The sequence below is a fragment of the Bemisia tabaci genome, chromosome 9 (genome assembly GCF_918797505.1).
Source record: "Bemisia tabaci chromosome 9, PGI_BMITA_v3".
NCBI lineage: Eukaryota > Metazoa > Arthropoda > Insecta > Hemiptera > Aleyrodidae > Bemisia > Bemisia tabaci.
This window is the reverse complement of record NC_092801.1, coordinates 6,157,656-6,176,782: the sequence shown is the minus strand read 5'-3', so window position 1 is coordinate 6,176,782 and position 19,127 is coordinate 6,157,656. Positions and strand designations below refer to the sequence as shown.

General features: G+C 35.5%; 1 protein-coding gene across 1 annotated transcript; it reads left to right on the top strand.

The window, feature by feature from the left end:
• Positions 1 to 1,097: 1,097 nt before the first annotated feature.
• On the top strand, positions 1,098 to 18,822 carry LOC109033266 (tetraspanin-33). Its single transcript, XM_019045809.2, has 8 exons — positions 1,098 to 1,556; positions 2,783 to 2,986; positions 3,897 to 4,070; positions 8,705 to 8,839; positions 9,450 to 9,497; positions 11,208 to 11,324; positions 12,412 to 12,520; positions 13,703 to 18,822. Exons 1-7 carry the CDS (start codon positions 1,464 to 1,466, stop codon positions 12,481 to 12,483), a joined length of 843 nt encoding a protein of 280 aa, XP_018901354.1. The 5' UTR covers positions 1,098 to 1,463; the 3' UTR covers positions 12,484 to 12,520; positions 13,703 to 18,822.
• Positions 18,823 to 19,127: the final 305 nt, after the last annotated feature.

Below are 19,127 nucleotides of genomic sequence, written 5' to 3'. Positions count from 1 at the left end.
GAAAAATCATGGAGAATTTAAGTTTGTGAGCGGGCAGTTCAAATTCTTCGTAACCAATGTGAAATAAAAACGTTAATATCTTTGTTAGGAGCTGGTTTCAGTAATTTCCGTTGTATGAATCGTGTTCGACGTGAAATTCTGGTTAAGAAACTAGTATCAGATTATTTATATTCGTACCTTGTCTAGTGGTCCATTGTGTTGCACTGTGCTTGCGAATACAACCCAAAAGCTCTAAAAATGTCATCATGTTCGGGCAACAGTTTCTACAGGACGAAATTTTAGAGACAATTGAATGAATGGAAGGCATTTGCGCCTCTTACGCTGAGGAAAAACATGCAAAATTTTAAGGCCTAGACACGCTCGGCGATTGATCGCCGCGAGTGAAAGACGAAAGCCAATGGAGAGCCTTGATGTCGATATATCGACGTCAATGGATCGAGGCTCTCCATTGGCTTTCGTCTTTCACTCGAGGCGATTAATCGCCGTGTGTATCTGGGCCTTAACTAAAAACTGTCAAAAATCGAAATGCGCATCTGCACTTTCACCATCGATGCATCGAGGTTTTGAATTTTCACAATTTTCATGCATCAATGGCGAAGAAGGCGTGTCTCAATCGTAACGTTTAGAAAACCTCTGATAATTTTTTAAGGTCCGGAAGGAAAACCACAATTAAAATAGATGCTTGCAATTTCCTCGATTTCTTTACTTGATTTTCTTTTAGTGATGAAAATTTACAGTCTCACAATCAGCAGGGCTGTCGCAATCTGAGATATGCGTTTTTCGAATTTAGCCGTCATTAAATTATGACTGTCAAGAGGAAAAGAGACCTTGGTCGACGGAGAAAACTTAACATTCAGCCATCAGAAATGACGAATGAGGTATGCATTGGTAAAGTTCAAAAGATATATTATCAAAATAATTTTTAGGTGCATGTCGCTTTCTCTGTCGGCAACCTGCATGACAACCCGTAAGTTTGAATTTCGGCGGGTGATGGAGTATGGAATGCAACGGCCAATCAGCGTTGAGCGCGGTTAAACGGCAACGAAGGAAAACTTCTAGTATTGGCTGTTAGATAGCGTTACTAGTTCTCGGCCATTGCTCCCATGTTTACAGTCATCCTTGTTTTGACAATGTCTGACTAGTTTCATAAGAATTTGCCCAGATTATTTTTGCCAGTTTCTAAATTCTACTTATTTCCTGAGAGTTTAGCTCTCTCTAACTATCTCGAAACAAGTCTACTTAATTTTATGAAGAAGTGTAATCTAGTATTAATCTTCATTGTGATCGAGAATTCCTCAATCACCTTCCAATCTGGTGATTGGATGTAGCTTTCATCTCCTGTTCTTCGAAGTCATATGTAGTTTGATATTTCATGCTTTCATCGCGTGGTCAGTAGATTTTTTGGTGACCATTCAATACTCACTTTCCTCATAATCCTCCAGAACTCAGCAGGTCGATCCAGAATGATGCATAGCAGAAGACGTGCTCCCAACAATTTTACGTACATCAGTCCGTGTGTCAAGTACATGATATTTCTCCTGAACTTCATATTTTGGGTGTGTATTCGGTGTATCTGACTGTCATTAATCAGAACACTCTTTTTTTCAATCCAAATTTTCCAATTTTGCCTAATGCTTAAGTGATTTCCCCCCTCAGTCAGTAAGAATGTTTTGATACCCGCCTAACCTTAGAGATGTTTCTCTGTGACAATTTAGTCTCTTTTCATTTCAAATTGTTCTCAGATCAGATCAATTATAGTAATTGCTGCTGTCACATTTACAGAAAGCAAAATTAAGCAGTGGACCACAGGTGACTGTTCATTTTTCCTGAAAGTCTCGTTGACTGTACATGTGACAGCAGCAAAAGGATCATCTGACTGCTTGATATTATAGAGAAAAAAAAGGAGGTGTTTGCATTTCGGGCATCTTGGAATTTTTTGATGACTTGATGACGTAGGTGGGTACAGCGTGAAGGGGACGTCGCTGTACCCAGCTGTACCCACCTACGTCATCAAGTCATCAAAAAATTCCAAGATGCCCGAAATGCAAACACCTCCTTTTTTTTCTCTATGGCTTGATATGATTCATAAGGAGCAGTACAGTGAAAGGATAGCCCCTAGAACAAGGAGTTTTTCTTGCTGGTTGTTTGAACTCTTTTTGTTAGGAGTGAGTACCTACAATATGTGTTGTCAAGGTGATGCATTGAGGACTACTAATCTGAGAGTTGTCTATTTTGATGCACAAACTTGACCATCAATCACCTCTGTGTGTATGATTCTTGAATCTATCGAGAGCTAGCCAAAAATTTTTAATGAGTCAATTAATATGTTTAGAAGTGTCTAGTGAGGTTCGCTGCCTTGTGTAATCGTGTAAGATCACTCTAATATGACTGTGTTACTGTGAACTTACCTTTTTAATTATAAACGAGTAACTTGGGTCGAATTGATCACTCTCAAAATTTTCTTGCAAGAAATGTCAGTCAATCCAACTTCATCCTCATCTTCGAATCTTTAAGAATTATTTACACATATTTTTTAATCGGAAGCTCTTGGTATCGCTAAATAATTGTGATCTCCCAAAATTAAAGAGTGACCTTGAGTCTCTTATTTGCGCTGTGCAGATACTCTCTTATTTCACCTCATGAGTTCTTACTCTCCATTACAATAGTATTTGGGGAAGTGGAGATTTTTTATGCAACCTTGTCCAATCAACAACTTACTTTAGGTTCTCCTAAATCGTTCTATAGAATCATGGTAACTAAATTTATCCTAATTTTGTTTCAGTTGTTTGGTGGCCTCCTAATTGGAATTGGGCTCTATGCCTTCCTTGATAAGTGGGAATCCACAGGCTTAGTCAAAGTCGAAACAGTTTATGATGTCATACTGAACATTTCACTAGTGCTTGTCATCACAGGCGCAGTTGTCTTCATTGTTAGTTTTGCTGGTTGTGTCGGAGCCCTACGAGAAAACACTTGCCTGCTGAAATTTGTAAGATTATCTACCGTAACAAGCAATAGTTGATTTATTTTTAATCTTTTTATCCAAAGTTTAGAAAAAAATAAAAGAAAACAAACTGCTTCTGTACTTGCCAAGAGTTCAGCTTGCGGGGCAGTAGTAAGTAAATTACATAGAAGAATACCGATGTAGCCAGTTTCTATGAAGAAATGATAAGACAATAACTTAAAAAAAACGAAAGCAAACTGCTGTTTCCAATTGTAACAAATCCTTTGATTGACCAAAATCCTCCCAGTGCCATTTCCGTAAAAATTATACCTACTTTTTCTTTGCAAACACGCAGTTTTGGCTATTTTGAGAAATAAATGTTAGGAGTTTCGAAATAACATGGATCCTTATGGCGGAAAGAAAGTTCCAACTGACTTTTGGATGCTTAAAAATTGGAACTTGGGAGAAAATTTTTCTCAGAATATGCATTTAGACTAGTTTTACTTGAAATCATTAACATCTCAATTTTTTCTAAAACTTAAGCTACGCGCCTTGTCCTCCCAGCCTCTCGATTGTACATTTCAGGAATTTGAAAAGATCATGATTCACAACAAAAGTAGGGAAAAAATCATATTAAAAAGAGCATTTACTTTTAAGAAGGATATTTTTATTCAGTCCTGGTCATTCTGAAGGTCAGATACATCTGCGAGTTACAAGCGCTTGTTGAAAGTGAAACACCAATTGGTAAGGAGGATTTTGATCGCTTGACATTGAGCAATCGAAATCCTGGTTTCCGATTGGTGTTTCACTTTCAGCAAGTGCTTGCAACTCGCAGGTGTACCTGCTGCTCCAATGATATTATGAAGTATGTCCATATTATTCAAAGCTCTAAAAATCGTCGACTCAGAAATGCTCTTTCATTGTTATTTTAAGGTAATTCATTTTCTGCTTTCAGTACTCTCTGTGTCTTCTCATTTTCTTCCTACTTGAGATGGTCATAGCAATAATGGGCTTTGTCTTCCCGCACACAATGCAGTCGACTTTCGAAGAATCGTTCACAGACAAAATCATCCAGTCATATCGTGAAGATCCTGACCTCCAGAATTTGATTGACTTTGTTCAAATGGAAGTAAGGAAATACTCTTTAATATGTATTTGTATCTTTATAGCACATTACATTTTTATTCATTGCATAGTTTACTGTCATTGAATAAACACTTAGGGAAGCCTAAATCCAAGATTGGCTTTTAAGTAATAGCTTGTTATCTTAATTTTTAAACATGTGAAATCCCATCAAAGTCTTTGAATAACCATGTGCAAGCTGGCATTTCAAAGACTTCAAGTGAAAGAATCCAAATCTTTAAAAAACTATTTGCGCATATTTTTTTATGTATGCCTTCCACTTATTTTGCAAGTTTTTCAATTGTTTTGCGGGTTTAATTTTAACGGTAAATCTCCACACTCATGGGATGTAAAAATAAGATACACTGAGGTTGTAAGCAACCGGGTCATTCCATTTAGAACCTACCAGCCATGCAACCGCCCGACTCGGATTTTGATGATAAATTTTTTTCTTGATCAGACCACCAAATAATGAACTTCTGCGAAATATTAGGTCTCAAATCGAAAAACTCACTGAGATATGAATTTTGGAAGTTTTAAGAATTTTCAAGAAAGAGACGTTTCGAACTTCCGAGAAAGAGAGGGTCATTGTCCCCAAAAAAATTCACCCCGGGCCCATTTTTCGTCGGATTGAAATGAAAATTTGACACAATGTCCATGAAAGTATGTAAATTTGAGGATAAAATGCATAAAATGTTCGACTTCACTCATTGATGTGCTGCGGTTGATAGTTCGTTGTGATTTTGTCTGATTTTAGCGACAAAACCTTCCCCTCTTCAAATGCTCATAACTTTTGAGCTGCAAGTTATTTTTTGCTCCAATTTTTTTTAAAATGCTCCTAAAATTATTAGAAAGACGCCTAAAGAACAATTCTGATGGCGTTTTGGGCTTTAGTATCTTTTTTTTTCACTTTTGTCCGAAAAAGGCCTAAAAAACTGGAAATAACACCAAAATTGTTCCGATAATCGACCATTACCCTGAAAAGTCAACTCAAAAATCGCTCAATTTTTGCCTGAATGGTCCTTACTGTGTGTACAATATGTTTGAAAAATAAAATCAATGGTATTTTGGGTTCATATATCTTTAACTTCGAGTTTTTTCCGAAAAAAAGGCCAGCAAAACTGAAAAACACTGAAATTACACCAATTATCGGCTCTAACGTTGGAGTAGCAACTCAAAAATTGCTCACATTTATACTGAATGGTTCTCACTGCATGTGAAATGCGTCTGGGGAATAAAAGTGATGGTATGTTGGGTTTCCATAACCCTTTTCCCAACATTTTTACTCAAGAGAGGCTCGCTCAACTGAAAAAAGCGCTAGGAAAATCTCATTAACCGACCATTACATTGAAAAAACAATTGATTGGGGGCCCAGATTTTTCACCAAAGGACTCTTGTTGTATGGGAAGCACACTAACTTGAGGAGTGAATATGGTGTATTCTTGGTTATAGTAGTTTTCTCCTTCACTCCAATCTTTACGATCGGCTTTAAAGTAAGGAAATAAAACTGCAGGTATCTCTAATGATAGCATCTCTGATAGGCATCTCTTAACTGATAGGCATCTGTTATGGAATATGAGTATGTCACGGGTGATAGACTCAAATTCGGGTTGAAAGTTTGTGAGACCGTTCGGCACCAGTTGATTTTCAATAAAAGGTAGAATCAACAAACTACTAGAATGGATTGAGAATTATAGACACTGAATTTTTGGAGATGAAATTTAGAGTTGTACTGAGTCAAAAGAGATAGCACAGAATCACAAGAATTAAACAGTAAAGAAAATAGTCACTCAGAAAATGTGCTAGAAGGCGAGAGTGGGCACAAGCGTACTTGTACGGGTCTAGATGGTAAAGAACCTGGGGTCTAAGAGATGAGAAAAGACAGACAGACCTAGGTTTTAGGGCAGCGCATGCTTATATAGACTTGCTGAGGTCACGGGTGGTGAAACAACAAGCCTACACAAGATTGGCTGGCTATAATCTATGTAGTTATCAGCTGCAAGTTTAGTAATTAAATTTATGGGTGATTCTTGGTGATGGCTGGGAGATAGGGGTGAAGAAGACAAAAGTGGACGAAATCCAGCCATCACTAATGAGTGTTCTAAAATTGATAAGAAATATTCGAAAATGTAAGGCAAAAAGATGAGAAGGTGTTGACAGCATCCCTATTCACATTAAATGTGATTTACTGACTCCTGGATGGCATCATAATGAGGTTAATAACTTTCAAATGTATTCTGAAATAAAAATTAATGGAAAAGATAAAAAGTTCTGATAGGAATTATCAGAACATTAAATTGTTAAAAATTGAGGGAGGTTATTCATGCTGACTAGAGTTGAAGTATTGTAATTATAGTTTTGAAAAATTGAGTTACCTATTTATTTCCTCAACATCTCAAGCAAGGGTTTCACTCTTAAAGGGTGGGAAAAAATATGTACAAAAATCATGTATTTGGATATTTTGCGTTAAAAAAATAGAATGTTATCAATGAAGTACCTAACTGTAAGGTTTGCCCTTGATTCACTCAATTCAGAACTTAGTTGCTTTTTCAACTCAAAGCATTAAATTTACTTCAAAAAACTTTTGAATTTTCAGATCTATAAATTAGACTGTTGCTGATATAGATCACGATCTTGATTGCCCTGAATAATTACTCTAACCCAGAGTAAGTTAAAGTTATGCTAGAAATCTCAACAAATTCGTTGTTGCGTGTGCGCGTGATAGGCATTGGTTCTTTGGGCTTGTTCTATCCAAATCAGAGGAAGAAAACAACTTTGAGATTTCATTTATGTATCCATCCACGTCCGTGAATTAAAAAGTTTTTTGGAGTAAATTTAATGCTTCGAGTTGAAAAAGCAACTAAGTTCTGAATTGAGTAAATCAAGGGCAAACCTTACAGTTACTTAATTGATAACATTCTATTTTTTTATCGCAAAATATCTAAATACATGATTTTTGTACATATTTTTTCCCTCCCTTTAAGAGTGAATCCCTTGCTATATTCACTCCTCAAGTTAGTGTGCTTTCCATACAACAAGAGTCCTTTGGTGAAAAATCTGGGCCCCCAATCAATTGTTTTTTCAATGTAATGGTCGGTTAATGAGATTTTCCTAGCGCTTTTTTCAGTTGAGCGAGCCTCTCTTGAGTAAAAATGTTGGGAAAAGGGTTATGGAAACCCAACATACCATCACTTTTATTCCCCAGACGCATTTCACATGCAGTGAGAACCATTCAGTATAAATGTGAGCAATTTTTGAGTTGCTACTCCAACGTTAGAGCCGATAATTGGTGTAATTTCAGTGTTTTTCAGTTTTGCTGGCCTTTTTTCGGAAAAAAACTCGAAGTTAAAGATATATGAACCCAAAATACCATTGATTTTATTTTTCAAACATATTGTACACACAGTAAGGACCATTCAGGCAAAAATTGAGCGATTTTTGAGTTGACTTTTCAGGGTAATGGTCGATTATCGGAACAATTTTGGTGTTATTTCCAGTTTTTTAGGCCTTTTTCGGACAAAAGTGAAAAAAAAAGATACTAAAGCCCAAAACGCCATCAGAATTGTTCTTTAGGCGTCTTTCTAATAATCTTAGGAGCATTTTAAAAAAAATTGGAGCAAAAAATAACTTGCAGCTCAAAAGTTATGAGCATTTGAAGAGGGGAAGGTTTTGTCGCTAAAATCAGACAAAATCACAACGAACTATCAACCGCAGCACATCAATGAGTGAAGTCGAACATTTTATGCATTTTATTCTCAAATTTACATACTTTCATGGACATTGTGTCAAATTTTCACTTCAATCCGACGAAAAATGGGCCGGGGTGAATTTTTTTGGGGAAAATGACCCTCTCTTTCTCGGAAGTTCGAAACGTCTCTTTCTTGAAAATTCTTAAAACTTCCAAAATTCATATCTCAGTGAGTTTTTCGATTTGAGACCTAATATTTTGCAGAAGTTCATTATTTGGTGGTCTGATCAAGAAAACAATTTATCATCAAAATCCGAGTCGGGCGGTTGCATGGCTGGTAGGTTCTATATGGAATGACCCCAGAAGTGATTTTAAGAGCAAGGAAAATGACGATTGACTCGACCTGAGAAAGAGAAAGCAATATCCAAAAACTTAGGACGAGGCTCAATTGAATTGTTAATTCACGATAAGACCCAAGTGCCGAAAAGCGATGCGTCTTAGAAGTCGAGATAGACAAGAATTATCTAGATTCAAAATTGCAAAATTTCCACTTCTTTTAAAGGCTGTCTTCCTGCACGTTAACGTTTACATTATTAATAACGTTTGAAAGAATAGAATTCGAACTCCATTTTCAGCTTTCTCATGTTTGTATCCCTTTTGAATGCACTTTTCTCCAAGATGATTAATTAAAAATTAATTTTAAAAAATGATTCTAATACTAAGCTACTACATGCTCTAATGGAGGATAGAAAATATTTCTTGAACCGAAACTAATGAAAGACCAAACATTAAGTTTCAGAACTTTCAGTCAGACATGAACTTTTGATGTATTACTATAATTCACTCTCCAAAAAGATCTTAGGTATTCATCGTGGACCCTGAATTGATACACCCATATCATTTTGGTAAGAATACTCGCAACCAGTTTTTATAAATGTTACTTCTTGCTTCAGTTTCAGTGTTGTGGTCTCAGCTCTGACGGTTACACAGACTGGTCGAATAATGATTACTTCAACTGCAGCTCTCCTAGTGTTTCTGAACGCTGTGGTGTCCCATTTTCATGTTGTATCAACACTTCCACAATCACCGTAAGTTATTGTTTATAGTTTTCTTTTAATCATTAAGATTAGGATTCCATTCGAAGTTTCAATTCATTTTGTTTACTTCTTTTGACTTTGTTTCTCCTTAAATAGTGTCGACCCAGCACATCCTACATCCTTCTACGTCCCTCTTTAGTCTATTTAGTGTTGGATAGAAACATCGTTATCATTGTGTATCCTTGGGTAGTCGTCAAATTTACACCCAAGATTTGGTTCCAACAAAATTTCGGGTGTTTCATTAATAGGATAGCAATGAATGAATTTGTGAAGTACCTCTTACAAATGTATCGTAATTCAGTTTAATTCAAGGCCAATCCACACATGTTGCAGTCATGCCTGCGGACGAGTTTTGTGGCCCTGTTGCGCATTAGGAGGAAGAATTTAAAATGCAGTGCATTTCTTATATGAGCAGCCTTGCTCCAGGGGTCCATAAAGATACGCAAAGTGTGGACTGATTGGTCTTGGTTCGATTTTTTGCTCGTTTCTCACTTTATGTAATGAAAAAACATTAATTTTGCAGATTGTACAGTGTATTTTTATTATCATTAATATGTATGTCATTTCTCTCCTCATCAATATTCTCTTTCACCATTTTCAGGGTAACCTAATCAACATCATGTGTGGGTACAAAGCGCAGGAGCTCACCGTGAGTATTATTACGTTTTCTAAAGTTTGAAAACGAGAAATTATCATTTTCAATGTACTTATTATATTTTTTAAGCCTTTTTGCTGTAAGAAGCAAAGAGATAAATACTGAAGGTTAGCCAAGGACTGCAGAAAGTTCTTGGTTTTCTTATTTTTGACCTGGCCTTCCCAGTGGATAAACCTATTTTTCACAAAAATTTTCAAAGTTATGACCTTATTTTTGTCTAAAACTCTCCAATGGACCACTAGATAAGGTACAAATTTCAGCATTCTGATACATGTTTCTTAACCAAAATTTCACGTAAAACACGATGCACACAACAAAATTTACCGAGATTAACTCCTTACGAAGGTATTTAATGATTTTTGATGCGTGAATTCAAACCACCCGCTCAAGAAAACTCAATGCTCTACGTGATTCACATCGCGCGCTAAACGTTATCATGACAGTATCTACCATGTAAGCATCTGGCAACCTCAATCGTGACGCTTTGGCTCAGCTAGGTATAGCAAATTGCTCATTTGCGAACAATACATGGTGAGACATGAACATTGCTCGACTGAGAAACTTGCTGAAACCGTCGTAGTGTGCGATTTGACTCACGTAGAGCTTTGAGTTTCTTGTGAGCGGGTAGTTCAATTTCCTCGCAACCAATGTGAAAGAAAAATGTTAATATCTCCGTTAGGAGTTGGTTTCAGTGATTTCCGTTGCGCGAATCATGTTCTACGTGAAATCCTTGCTAAGAAACATGTATCAGAATGCTGAAGTTCGTACCTTGTCTAGTTGTCCATTGCAGCGATTTTTCATCAAACTCGCAAATTTCACTTTGATTCTTTATTAAACACTCTCATTTTACTGCATTTTTACAAACAGTTGCCATTTCAACACTACTGCAAGCTGACCTTTCCAATTTTCATAGCCCTCCCATTTTTTATGCAAGCACTCCAACAGCCACACTATCTTCTGCGTGATCAGAAAGTTTTTGCATTCCTGGGTTAACTCTTCATGTACAGTCTGAAAATCACTGAAGTCTGTAAGTCTTTTTCAGCTCAATGTTAGACTCCAGACTAAACCTCAGATATCATCGTAGTTTCGGTGAAATCAAGCATAAAATTTTACATCTACCTGCGTATCGTATGCACCTGTTTTTCAAAATTTTGGCTCTCCAATTGAGGGTGTGTACAATACAAGGGTATTGCCCCAAGATAATATGCCCCCATTTTTTTTTCAAAGGACCACAAAATTTGGGGTGCGTACAATACGCAGGTAAATGGGGTAATTTGAATGAAACATCTGAGCAAGAACTCCATTATAATATGGATTCGAAAGGAGTGCAAGAGGGGTAAAGTTATCCATTTAGTTAAGTTAGGTAATCGGCGTGTGGAAAGATTTCAGCTAAGCACAATCAACTCAAACTTCATATGACTGTTTGAGCCTTCTATGAATAAATTACGTCTTTACATAATTCATGTCGAATATTGTAAACATTTTCAAGTTCCTTTCCAAATTGCGAAATCTTGATGTAATTCTCTTTTACAATTGCTTCCTTGGATGAGATAAAAATTGATAGAAAAATAATGTATGTAACTGGATGAAAATAAGTTTCAATAGGTGTCCAGGCTCTAAGCTTTTCGTTAGCTTAAGCTGTCTATTTTCTAGGAATTCCGTTGTTCTATCGTAACTTAGCCTCTACGTGCATTTGTTTTTCAGGTGGCTGAGGCTAGTAAAAAAGTTTGGACAAGTGGCTGCATTGAAGTTGTTCGACTGTGGGCAGAGCGGAATCTGTATACCATTGCTGGGGTGGCTTTGGGGATTGCCCTATCACAAGTAAGTTTATTTTTAAAGAATTCAGGTTGATTCGTCTTTTTGTCAGGAAAATACAGTATCATTTGTGTAGGGGGCATACTCATTTTCGCTTAGTGACCTTTTGACATGGTACAAAATTAAGAACCATATGTTTCCTCTTCATAATCTTACCTAAAATACAATGGACGCATTAAAGCTTCCCAGGTTCAACTCTCAAGTTAGAAATTAACGAATTTTGTCATCATTAATTCACACATCCCACTCACAGATAAACTGGAGTCTACTCTAGTCAAATCATGCGCTGAAGTATTTTTGATATATTTTGCAATGGAAGAACTTTCCTGCATACTAATTTTTTTTACAGAATTAAAGATACCTTGTATGAGGGGTGTAAATTGTTCCTAACTGTGCAAGTAAGACCAAATTGTAAAGGCTGAGAGGTTTTTTACACACACCTAAAAAACAAAATTTTAATCAGCACGTAGTGTTGACGTTTTTGTAAAAATCTAGCGCGTTGTAAACAGTTGTGGAGGCCTAGAAAAATGTGCATCTCTGCCTTGTATTAGAAGAGGGAGGTAATAGGTGGGAAAGTTAGCTCTAGTTACTTGCTTGAAGTATGGGTTGATTTCAATGCCTTATTCGGACTGCATTTTACAATAAGGAATTACGATTTCTGGCTAATATTTATTAACACCTACAAAATTGCATCGGGAAACTAAAGGCACATACGTTGTTTCTAAAATGAGCCAGAAATAGTAGTTTCTAATTGCTAAATGTGGTCCATTTGGTCTTTGCTGATTGTGGTTCTCTTGCAAGCAGGAAATTTAAAGTCACTGTTTATAGTGTAAACAAAGAAAGATCAATCCTCATACTTGAGATACTGTTGAAAGATTTTGATGTGTCTTGCATGGAATTTCTGTAAGAAAACATCTGTTGCAGTGCACAATTCTTTACCTCATCTATCGGTCCATTGAAACTGCTTCAATGTGTGTCTTTTTAGCATCAAAAAAAATTCTCAGTCTTTAAATTTTCAAGTCTTATTGGTATTTAACTAGATGTATTTTACTCTGCTGTGAAATTCTAACCGCATTTATGGTGAAATTTTCAGTTGCTTGTCATCAATCTAGCTAAAACTTTAGAAGGACAAATAGAACTACAGAAGTCTCGCTGGAATTCTTGAAATATGGTTTTTTGCCATTCAATGGCAAATAATTAAGGTAAGATTATTTTTCTTTGTTTCACCCTTATCAAATTCTAAATTATGTTTGTGATGTATTTGTCTATTTTCGATCTTTAAAAGTCAATACGCTTGGGTCTTAGTTTGTTTCAAAATAGTTGTTCCAAAGACACGATGATCTTTCAACCAAAAACTCTTCAAAATGGGTCATTCGGTAATGTGCCTGGTGGTTTAATGTACTCCTCATTTTTTCCAGCTTAGTTGGTTCATTATGTGTGGCATCAATGGTTTTAAATTCTTGGCTGTCAAAAACACCTTTTCACCACTTTTTTTAATTTTTATCCTCAACAGCAATTGTGCATGTGTTGTCTCGTACATGTTTTCACTCTTACATGCAAATTCTTTCACAAAAAGTTCATCAATGGCGGAAGTGTATTTAGTAAAAAAGAGTGAATTCCACCCTCCTCCCCCATAAAAAACAGCAATATCAGCGCGAGGAAGCAAATTCTGGCTAGTAGCTTTTTTAAAGTTGGAACAACTTGTACTTGTACTTTGCAATTAGAATTTGAGACTTACACAGAAAACTCTCTCTTGCATCCCAAAGTAATAAAGTATGATGTAAAAGAAGCGCTAACCATTCTCGTAACTTTGATGGCCCTGAAAAGGGTGTAAGATTTAAAATTGTAGTTATTTTGATCCGACAATTTTATGCCCTGAATATGGCAGAATAAAAGTTTTAGTGTCGTTCTAACGAACAAAGTTCATGTAACCTCATGAGTGTTAGCAAATTTAAATTTTACTAAAAACATCTGAAACAATTCTTTGCTTGTAAATATCAGTCTGTTGCAATGCTTCCAAATCGTCAAAAATAGTCTATTACTGTATGCACATACATCAGCAAGTGAGCTAATTTCTTGAAAAATAATGAAGAATTATCCGCTCACGACCAGCTATGCTCAAAAAAATATAGGTATAAATTTCTGGCAAAATGAAGTGTGTAATAATACCTGTAACTAGTCTTGTAGGCTGTACCTCTTGCGTACATCAGACTCATTCTGTTCTCTGTTCTCTGTTTCTCATCACTGGCGATGAATATGTACTAAATTGTGGCCAATTTACTTTATTTAAAAACATTTATTTAGCTGCATTCTTTCTCATGCAACAATATTGCTTTAAATACTTAATTCCTTCATTAGTTAAGCCTTTTTATTTTTATTTACAGGTGCTGTCAATTTTCTTCCTTTTTTGGCTCTTGGTTTGCTCAAGATAATCATGGCTGTTGCGTCAATTGCCACGCATCATGTCTGAGCGCCGGAAGCATTCATCTCAAACAAATGGAAAATACCATTTGTGATCTGCCTCAAGAGGAAGGTTTTTTATGCTTTTTTATACAATCATCTTTCAATGCTGATGGCATTTTGCTTTCGTGCAAAAATCAACATTTGAACCATAGATTTCATAAGGATTCTGTATTGTAGCTCAGACCTGTGCAATCTGTTCACCTGTATTATGCATTTTGATCTTGCGACTCTTGATTTTAAGTGCAATCAAAAACTAGAAAAATAGCCTGTCATTCTTCAAATGAATATGCTTCTTGTTGTAATCCAATGATCATGTTTCATGTAATGGTTGTCTGGACAGGGCAGAGTAATTCTCTTTCGAGCACAAATTATGTTTGTCAGCATTCCCTGTTGCAAAAAAAGATCTCTTAGCGTTTTTTGTGTCAAAATTGTGGTAACAAAAGTCGTGAAGCAGTGGCACCAATACATCAATTTTTAATCTTTTGACAAAGGTCAAGTAAGGTCTCTTTTTTTGTAGACATACTCATTGGAATCACAGCGTCCAATCATAACCAATCTCTGTGAACATTCAATTATGTTACCAGCACTGTTAGCATGTTGTTGGGAGATGATCGTCTTTCATTGCACACTTCAAGCAAATATAATGTAAACTTTTTCTGAGCGCCAAGTCGGGAAGCCAGTTTTCCAAGTCTCATTGCACACTAAAAATTAGATAATTAAATTTAGTATCATTTTACTTAGTCTTTTTATACTATAGTCAATTTCCACAGACATTCTGCTCCTATGTCATCATCATAAGAAAAGCAGAAATGGTCTTTCATCTTATATGAATGTAGCTTTTTACAGTTTTCCAGCTTGTATTGATTCTCCCGTTTTGAGGAAATATTTACCTTTCGTTTAACTTATTCTCATTATTATGTATCTCAAGTTGAGCCTGGTCTGACAAAGTACCATTAGACAAGATACGAATTTCAGTATTCTAATGTATGATTTCTCTTCAAAATATCATGTAGAGCACAGTTTGTCCAACAGAATTTAAAGAAATTAAGTCCCATCCTAAATTTCAACGTTTTAATTTAAGCATCGGTCACGAAAAATTTGAATGCCCCGCCAATGAGAAAAACAGGAGTTTACTCGAATCAAATTGCATACCTCAACTCTTTTGACAGGCTCTTCAATAAGCAGCATTCCTTCCCCTCCCTGCATCGTTCAAAGTATAAACAACAAGCATTAGCTGAGCCAAAACGCCAATATTGAAGTCAAAGTGCTCATATGAGCTTTTCCCTCTGTATTGAGATTTTCAGCTTCATACTGATTTTAATACATGTCGGCCGAAAAATTTCAACATACTGTCTGACGACCCGTGCGTTTACCACAATCAGTCAGTGTAATATTGAAGTTGTCATATTTTTATACTGCAAGGACTGTCACATTAGCGAATTCCAGTAGATTATTGTTTTTTTCATGAGCGGGAACTTTGAATTTGTGCTTTGAAAAACGTTAATATCTTGGTTTGGAGGATATTTGAATAATTTCCATTGCTCAAATCATGTTCTACGTGAAATTTTGATGAGAAAAGACATCATAATGCTCAAATTCGCCTTTTGTCTAGTGACCCATTGTTGTTTTGTGTTCTCTTTATCACATTCTTTGTTCACTCAAAAATCGTTGAACTTGTATTGGTGGCCCTTTCAGCATCGATAGAATATTGAAATTACTATCAATAACTGCCCGGAAAACTCTAATCTTAAAGTTGCGGACAGGTTGCAAGAGCTTGTAAGTTAAAATTTTCAACCAAGATTTGGTATTACTCTTAAAGTTCTCTCATCCAAGTTTATAACTTCCAATATTAAGCATTTAAATTTTTATTCAGGGCTCAAATTTTGTTAGGTTCAAGTTGCTTGGGTAAGGATGTACACTTTGTTGTTCGATTTCTGACTAACGATTTGCACCGTTGAGATAAAGATAACTCAAACCTGCGGGGCGATTATTGAAATTTTTTGTTTGTCGGATCGACATAGATGACATAGGTTAAAAGGCGGAGCGTGATTGGTTGGCTATGTCTTAACGCTGCTTTATCGTGCCTTTGTCAGGTGGAATGATCGACAAGCTAACGGCACCTCTTAAGTTTCCGACAGTATGTCGATCATTCCACCTGACAAAGGCACGATAAGGCAGCGATAAGACATAGCCGACCAATTATGCTCCGCCTTTTAACCTATGTCATCTATGTCGATCCGACAAACAAAAAATTTCAATAATCAGGCTGCTGCTGAAAAAAGTTCAACATGTACACAGCTTGAGCCTAGAATATTATTCTCCTGACTTACGGTGGAATTTTGAGGACAGGTTTTGCAACTTACGGTCGACGAAGGACCAAAAGATTCAGGCTCAGACCTCCACCACTGCGCAAAAAGCGAGCTCATATGCTGTGCCATTTTTCAATCGTTTCGGATTTCATGCCAGGGTGGACGTATAAAATACTCATCTTTTTCAATTTTTTAATTTTTTTTTAAATATAGTAACGGGACTAGATTTTGTACCGAGGAACCACCATCTTTGGCTCATCTATGAAAGCACTTGTTTGGAAACTAATGACATTCATGTTGTTTCTAAAATGAGCTAAAAACAGTAGTACTTTATCGCCAAATGTGAATTTTCCATTTAAAAGTGCATGAATTTCGTATTTAAACATTTATTTTTCATAAAATAGCTTCCTTTTCTCTGTCCTTAAGGAAATAAATTTTTTAATGCTCATACTTTTCTAAATTTATATTTATGCTTTTTAAGATAATCTTATCCGCCTCTTAAATCTTCAACATTCCCTTGAGATTAAATGTATTTGTTTTTTTTTTATTCCAAAATGACCAAATCGTCATTTTCACTTGAAGTTCCTGTGATTACTCCACTATCTTAGTAACTCGCACAGATATCACTCGTCTATTTATTTACCACAATGTCATCACTGTAAACATATTTTATTCTGGAGAGTTGATCGTTGAAATGCTTAGGCATATAATTATTGGAGCCTTTTTGTTTTGAGTAATACAGTGCTCCCTCTCTATAGAATCATATCTGTTGAAACAAAAATCTGTCCATAACGAAGGAATCGTCTGGTCTCTTGAATTTTTCATGTTAGTTACATTTGCTCGTTTTTCTCTATGGCAAAAAGTTGCTTGGTTCATTGACGATTCGTCATAGAGAGAGGGTACATACTGTACTTCAGAATAAACTCATTGATGGAATTGTAATTGATTTTTTAACAACGCTTTCTTTGGATTTTAGTTTTTTCTGAGTAGTTTTACCTAAAATTCTGTTTAAACTACTCTTAATTCTCCATTACATTTTTCTTTGTTGTTTCCATCTAAAAACACAGCTTTTAATTCTTAGCCATGGTCTCAAGATAATTCGCAACATGCTTTGAGATTCATATCAAAATTTGTATTTTAAATGGCAAAATCTTACCCTGTATGTTGATGTCTCTGCAGAAAGGAACATATCTTATCTGCGCTGTTTTAGTATTTCTAGGAACATTGAATTTTTGTTTGTTTTGGAAAACCTTTGCACTAAGTCTGAAAATTGTGGTGTCTCCTCTCATGAGAGCAGAGAGAAATCACTACGAATCTCAGGTAAATTCATGCAATGGTTCTCATTTAAAAAAATAGAACATCAGTATAAAACCAGAAACAGCACAATCGAGGTATATTCTTTTGTGCGGGAGTTGACAATTTTAGGTCAGTGATATCATAACTTATTTTTAGTTTTATTTGGCAGGAGGGGCTAAAATTTAATACATCTATTTTTTGTAGATAAATTTTCATCACGGATATTGTTGTGTAAATGAGTTCAAAAATTGTTATATAGTGTAAATATGCGTTTCTGAGCAAGTTTTTAAATTATCATGATTTTGTAAATAAGAATGTCTGTAAAAAGTAGCGATTTAATTCAAGGTCTCGGTGGATCTAAAAGTAATTACTAATATTGTGTGATGATCACTTGGTGGAAAATCAAATGTGTTCTCTCACAGCCGGATTTTGTTTTCGGCAAACCAATTAACAATTAAAATATTCCTCAGTGTAGGCTCTTAATAATAAATTAAGAGCATACATAGAATATTTTATATTCTTTGTAACAGTTGAAAAATCCACAAAAAATCTGTTTATCATTGTATCAACTTTTTCTAACTCCATTTTTTATGCCAAGCAACTTCCTTTAGTTATGGTCCATATGAACAAAATGAAAACTTTTAATATATCTTAGAACTTATTTTAGATCTGACCCCTTATCTTTACTGGAATCAAAAGTTAAAACTTTTCTGTATGAACCTGTCATATTACGTGTTTTACAAACAAAGATATGTCATTTTCTGTCCGCCTGATTCAATCCCATAGAGCTTAGCTTTATTTTGTGACGGATGGAATTATGAATTAGAGCAGAAAACTATAAAGTAAATGAAGTGTTAAGTATGAAATAAGATTTCCATCCGTCCAAGAATCAAATGATGCCAATATCTCGGTACTGCCCATTTCATTCAGTGTTTGATCATGGTAAATAGTAATAGAAAAGCTCAGGTTAATTTCTTCATTCCTTTTTTTTATATCTGGAAGAGTGGATATTCAAATATAGATTAGGAAATTTGTAACTTAGCAAACCAATAAACCTTTTGCTAGTGTTAGCTGATGTCTCAATCTTAAGCATCATTGACCATTGGACTTCTGAGCCCTTTTTTCTTTCATTTAGCAGATCTTGCACTGACACTTAGTCTTTCTTCCTCCATGTCTCATTTCAAAATCATTCCATCCCCAACTTGCCAACACAACTTTTACTGATTTTTATCTCTCATTTCGCTATCTTTTTTTATTATTCATTCACAAAAGAACTCAACGCTAAGTATTATTATACTCTTGCATTTATGGATACTTTTAATTTTAGCAGATGATTCTATGTCACCTTACCATTGCTGTTATTTACTTGAATATATTTGTTAAACATGTACTGTAGTATACTTCATACTTTATTAAAGTGTTTTTTTAATTGCGAATGCTGATTTTTTGCTCATTGCAATATCGAAGCGTGTGATTTCTTTACTTGAGAGTTCATGCAAGACTCATTGGCTGGTTTCCAGAGTAAGATTGGTAGAAGATTTGCGGTCTTCATTTTACTGTAGAAAGTAAATTGACAGTAAAAGTACCAGACCATGTATCTTGGTTTGCGATGCCGCAAACCTCCTGTCATACTTTATTTTCTAAATCGAGAACAACTCGACTTCAATTCCTAAAAATTTCCTATGATCTTTCTTCTCTGAGCAAAACAAACTTCAAAAGTACTTCAAGGAATAATTTTGAC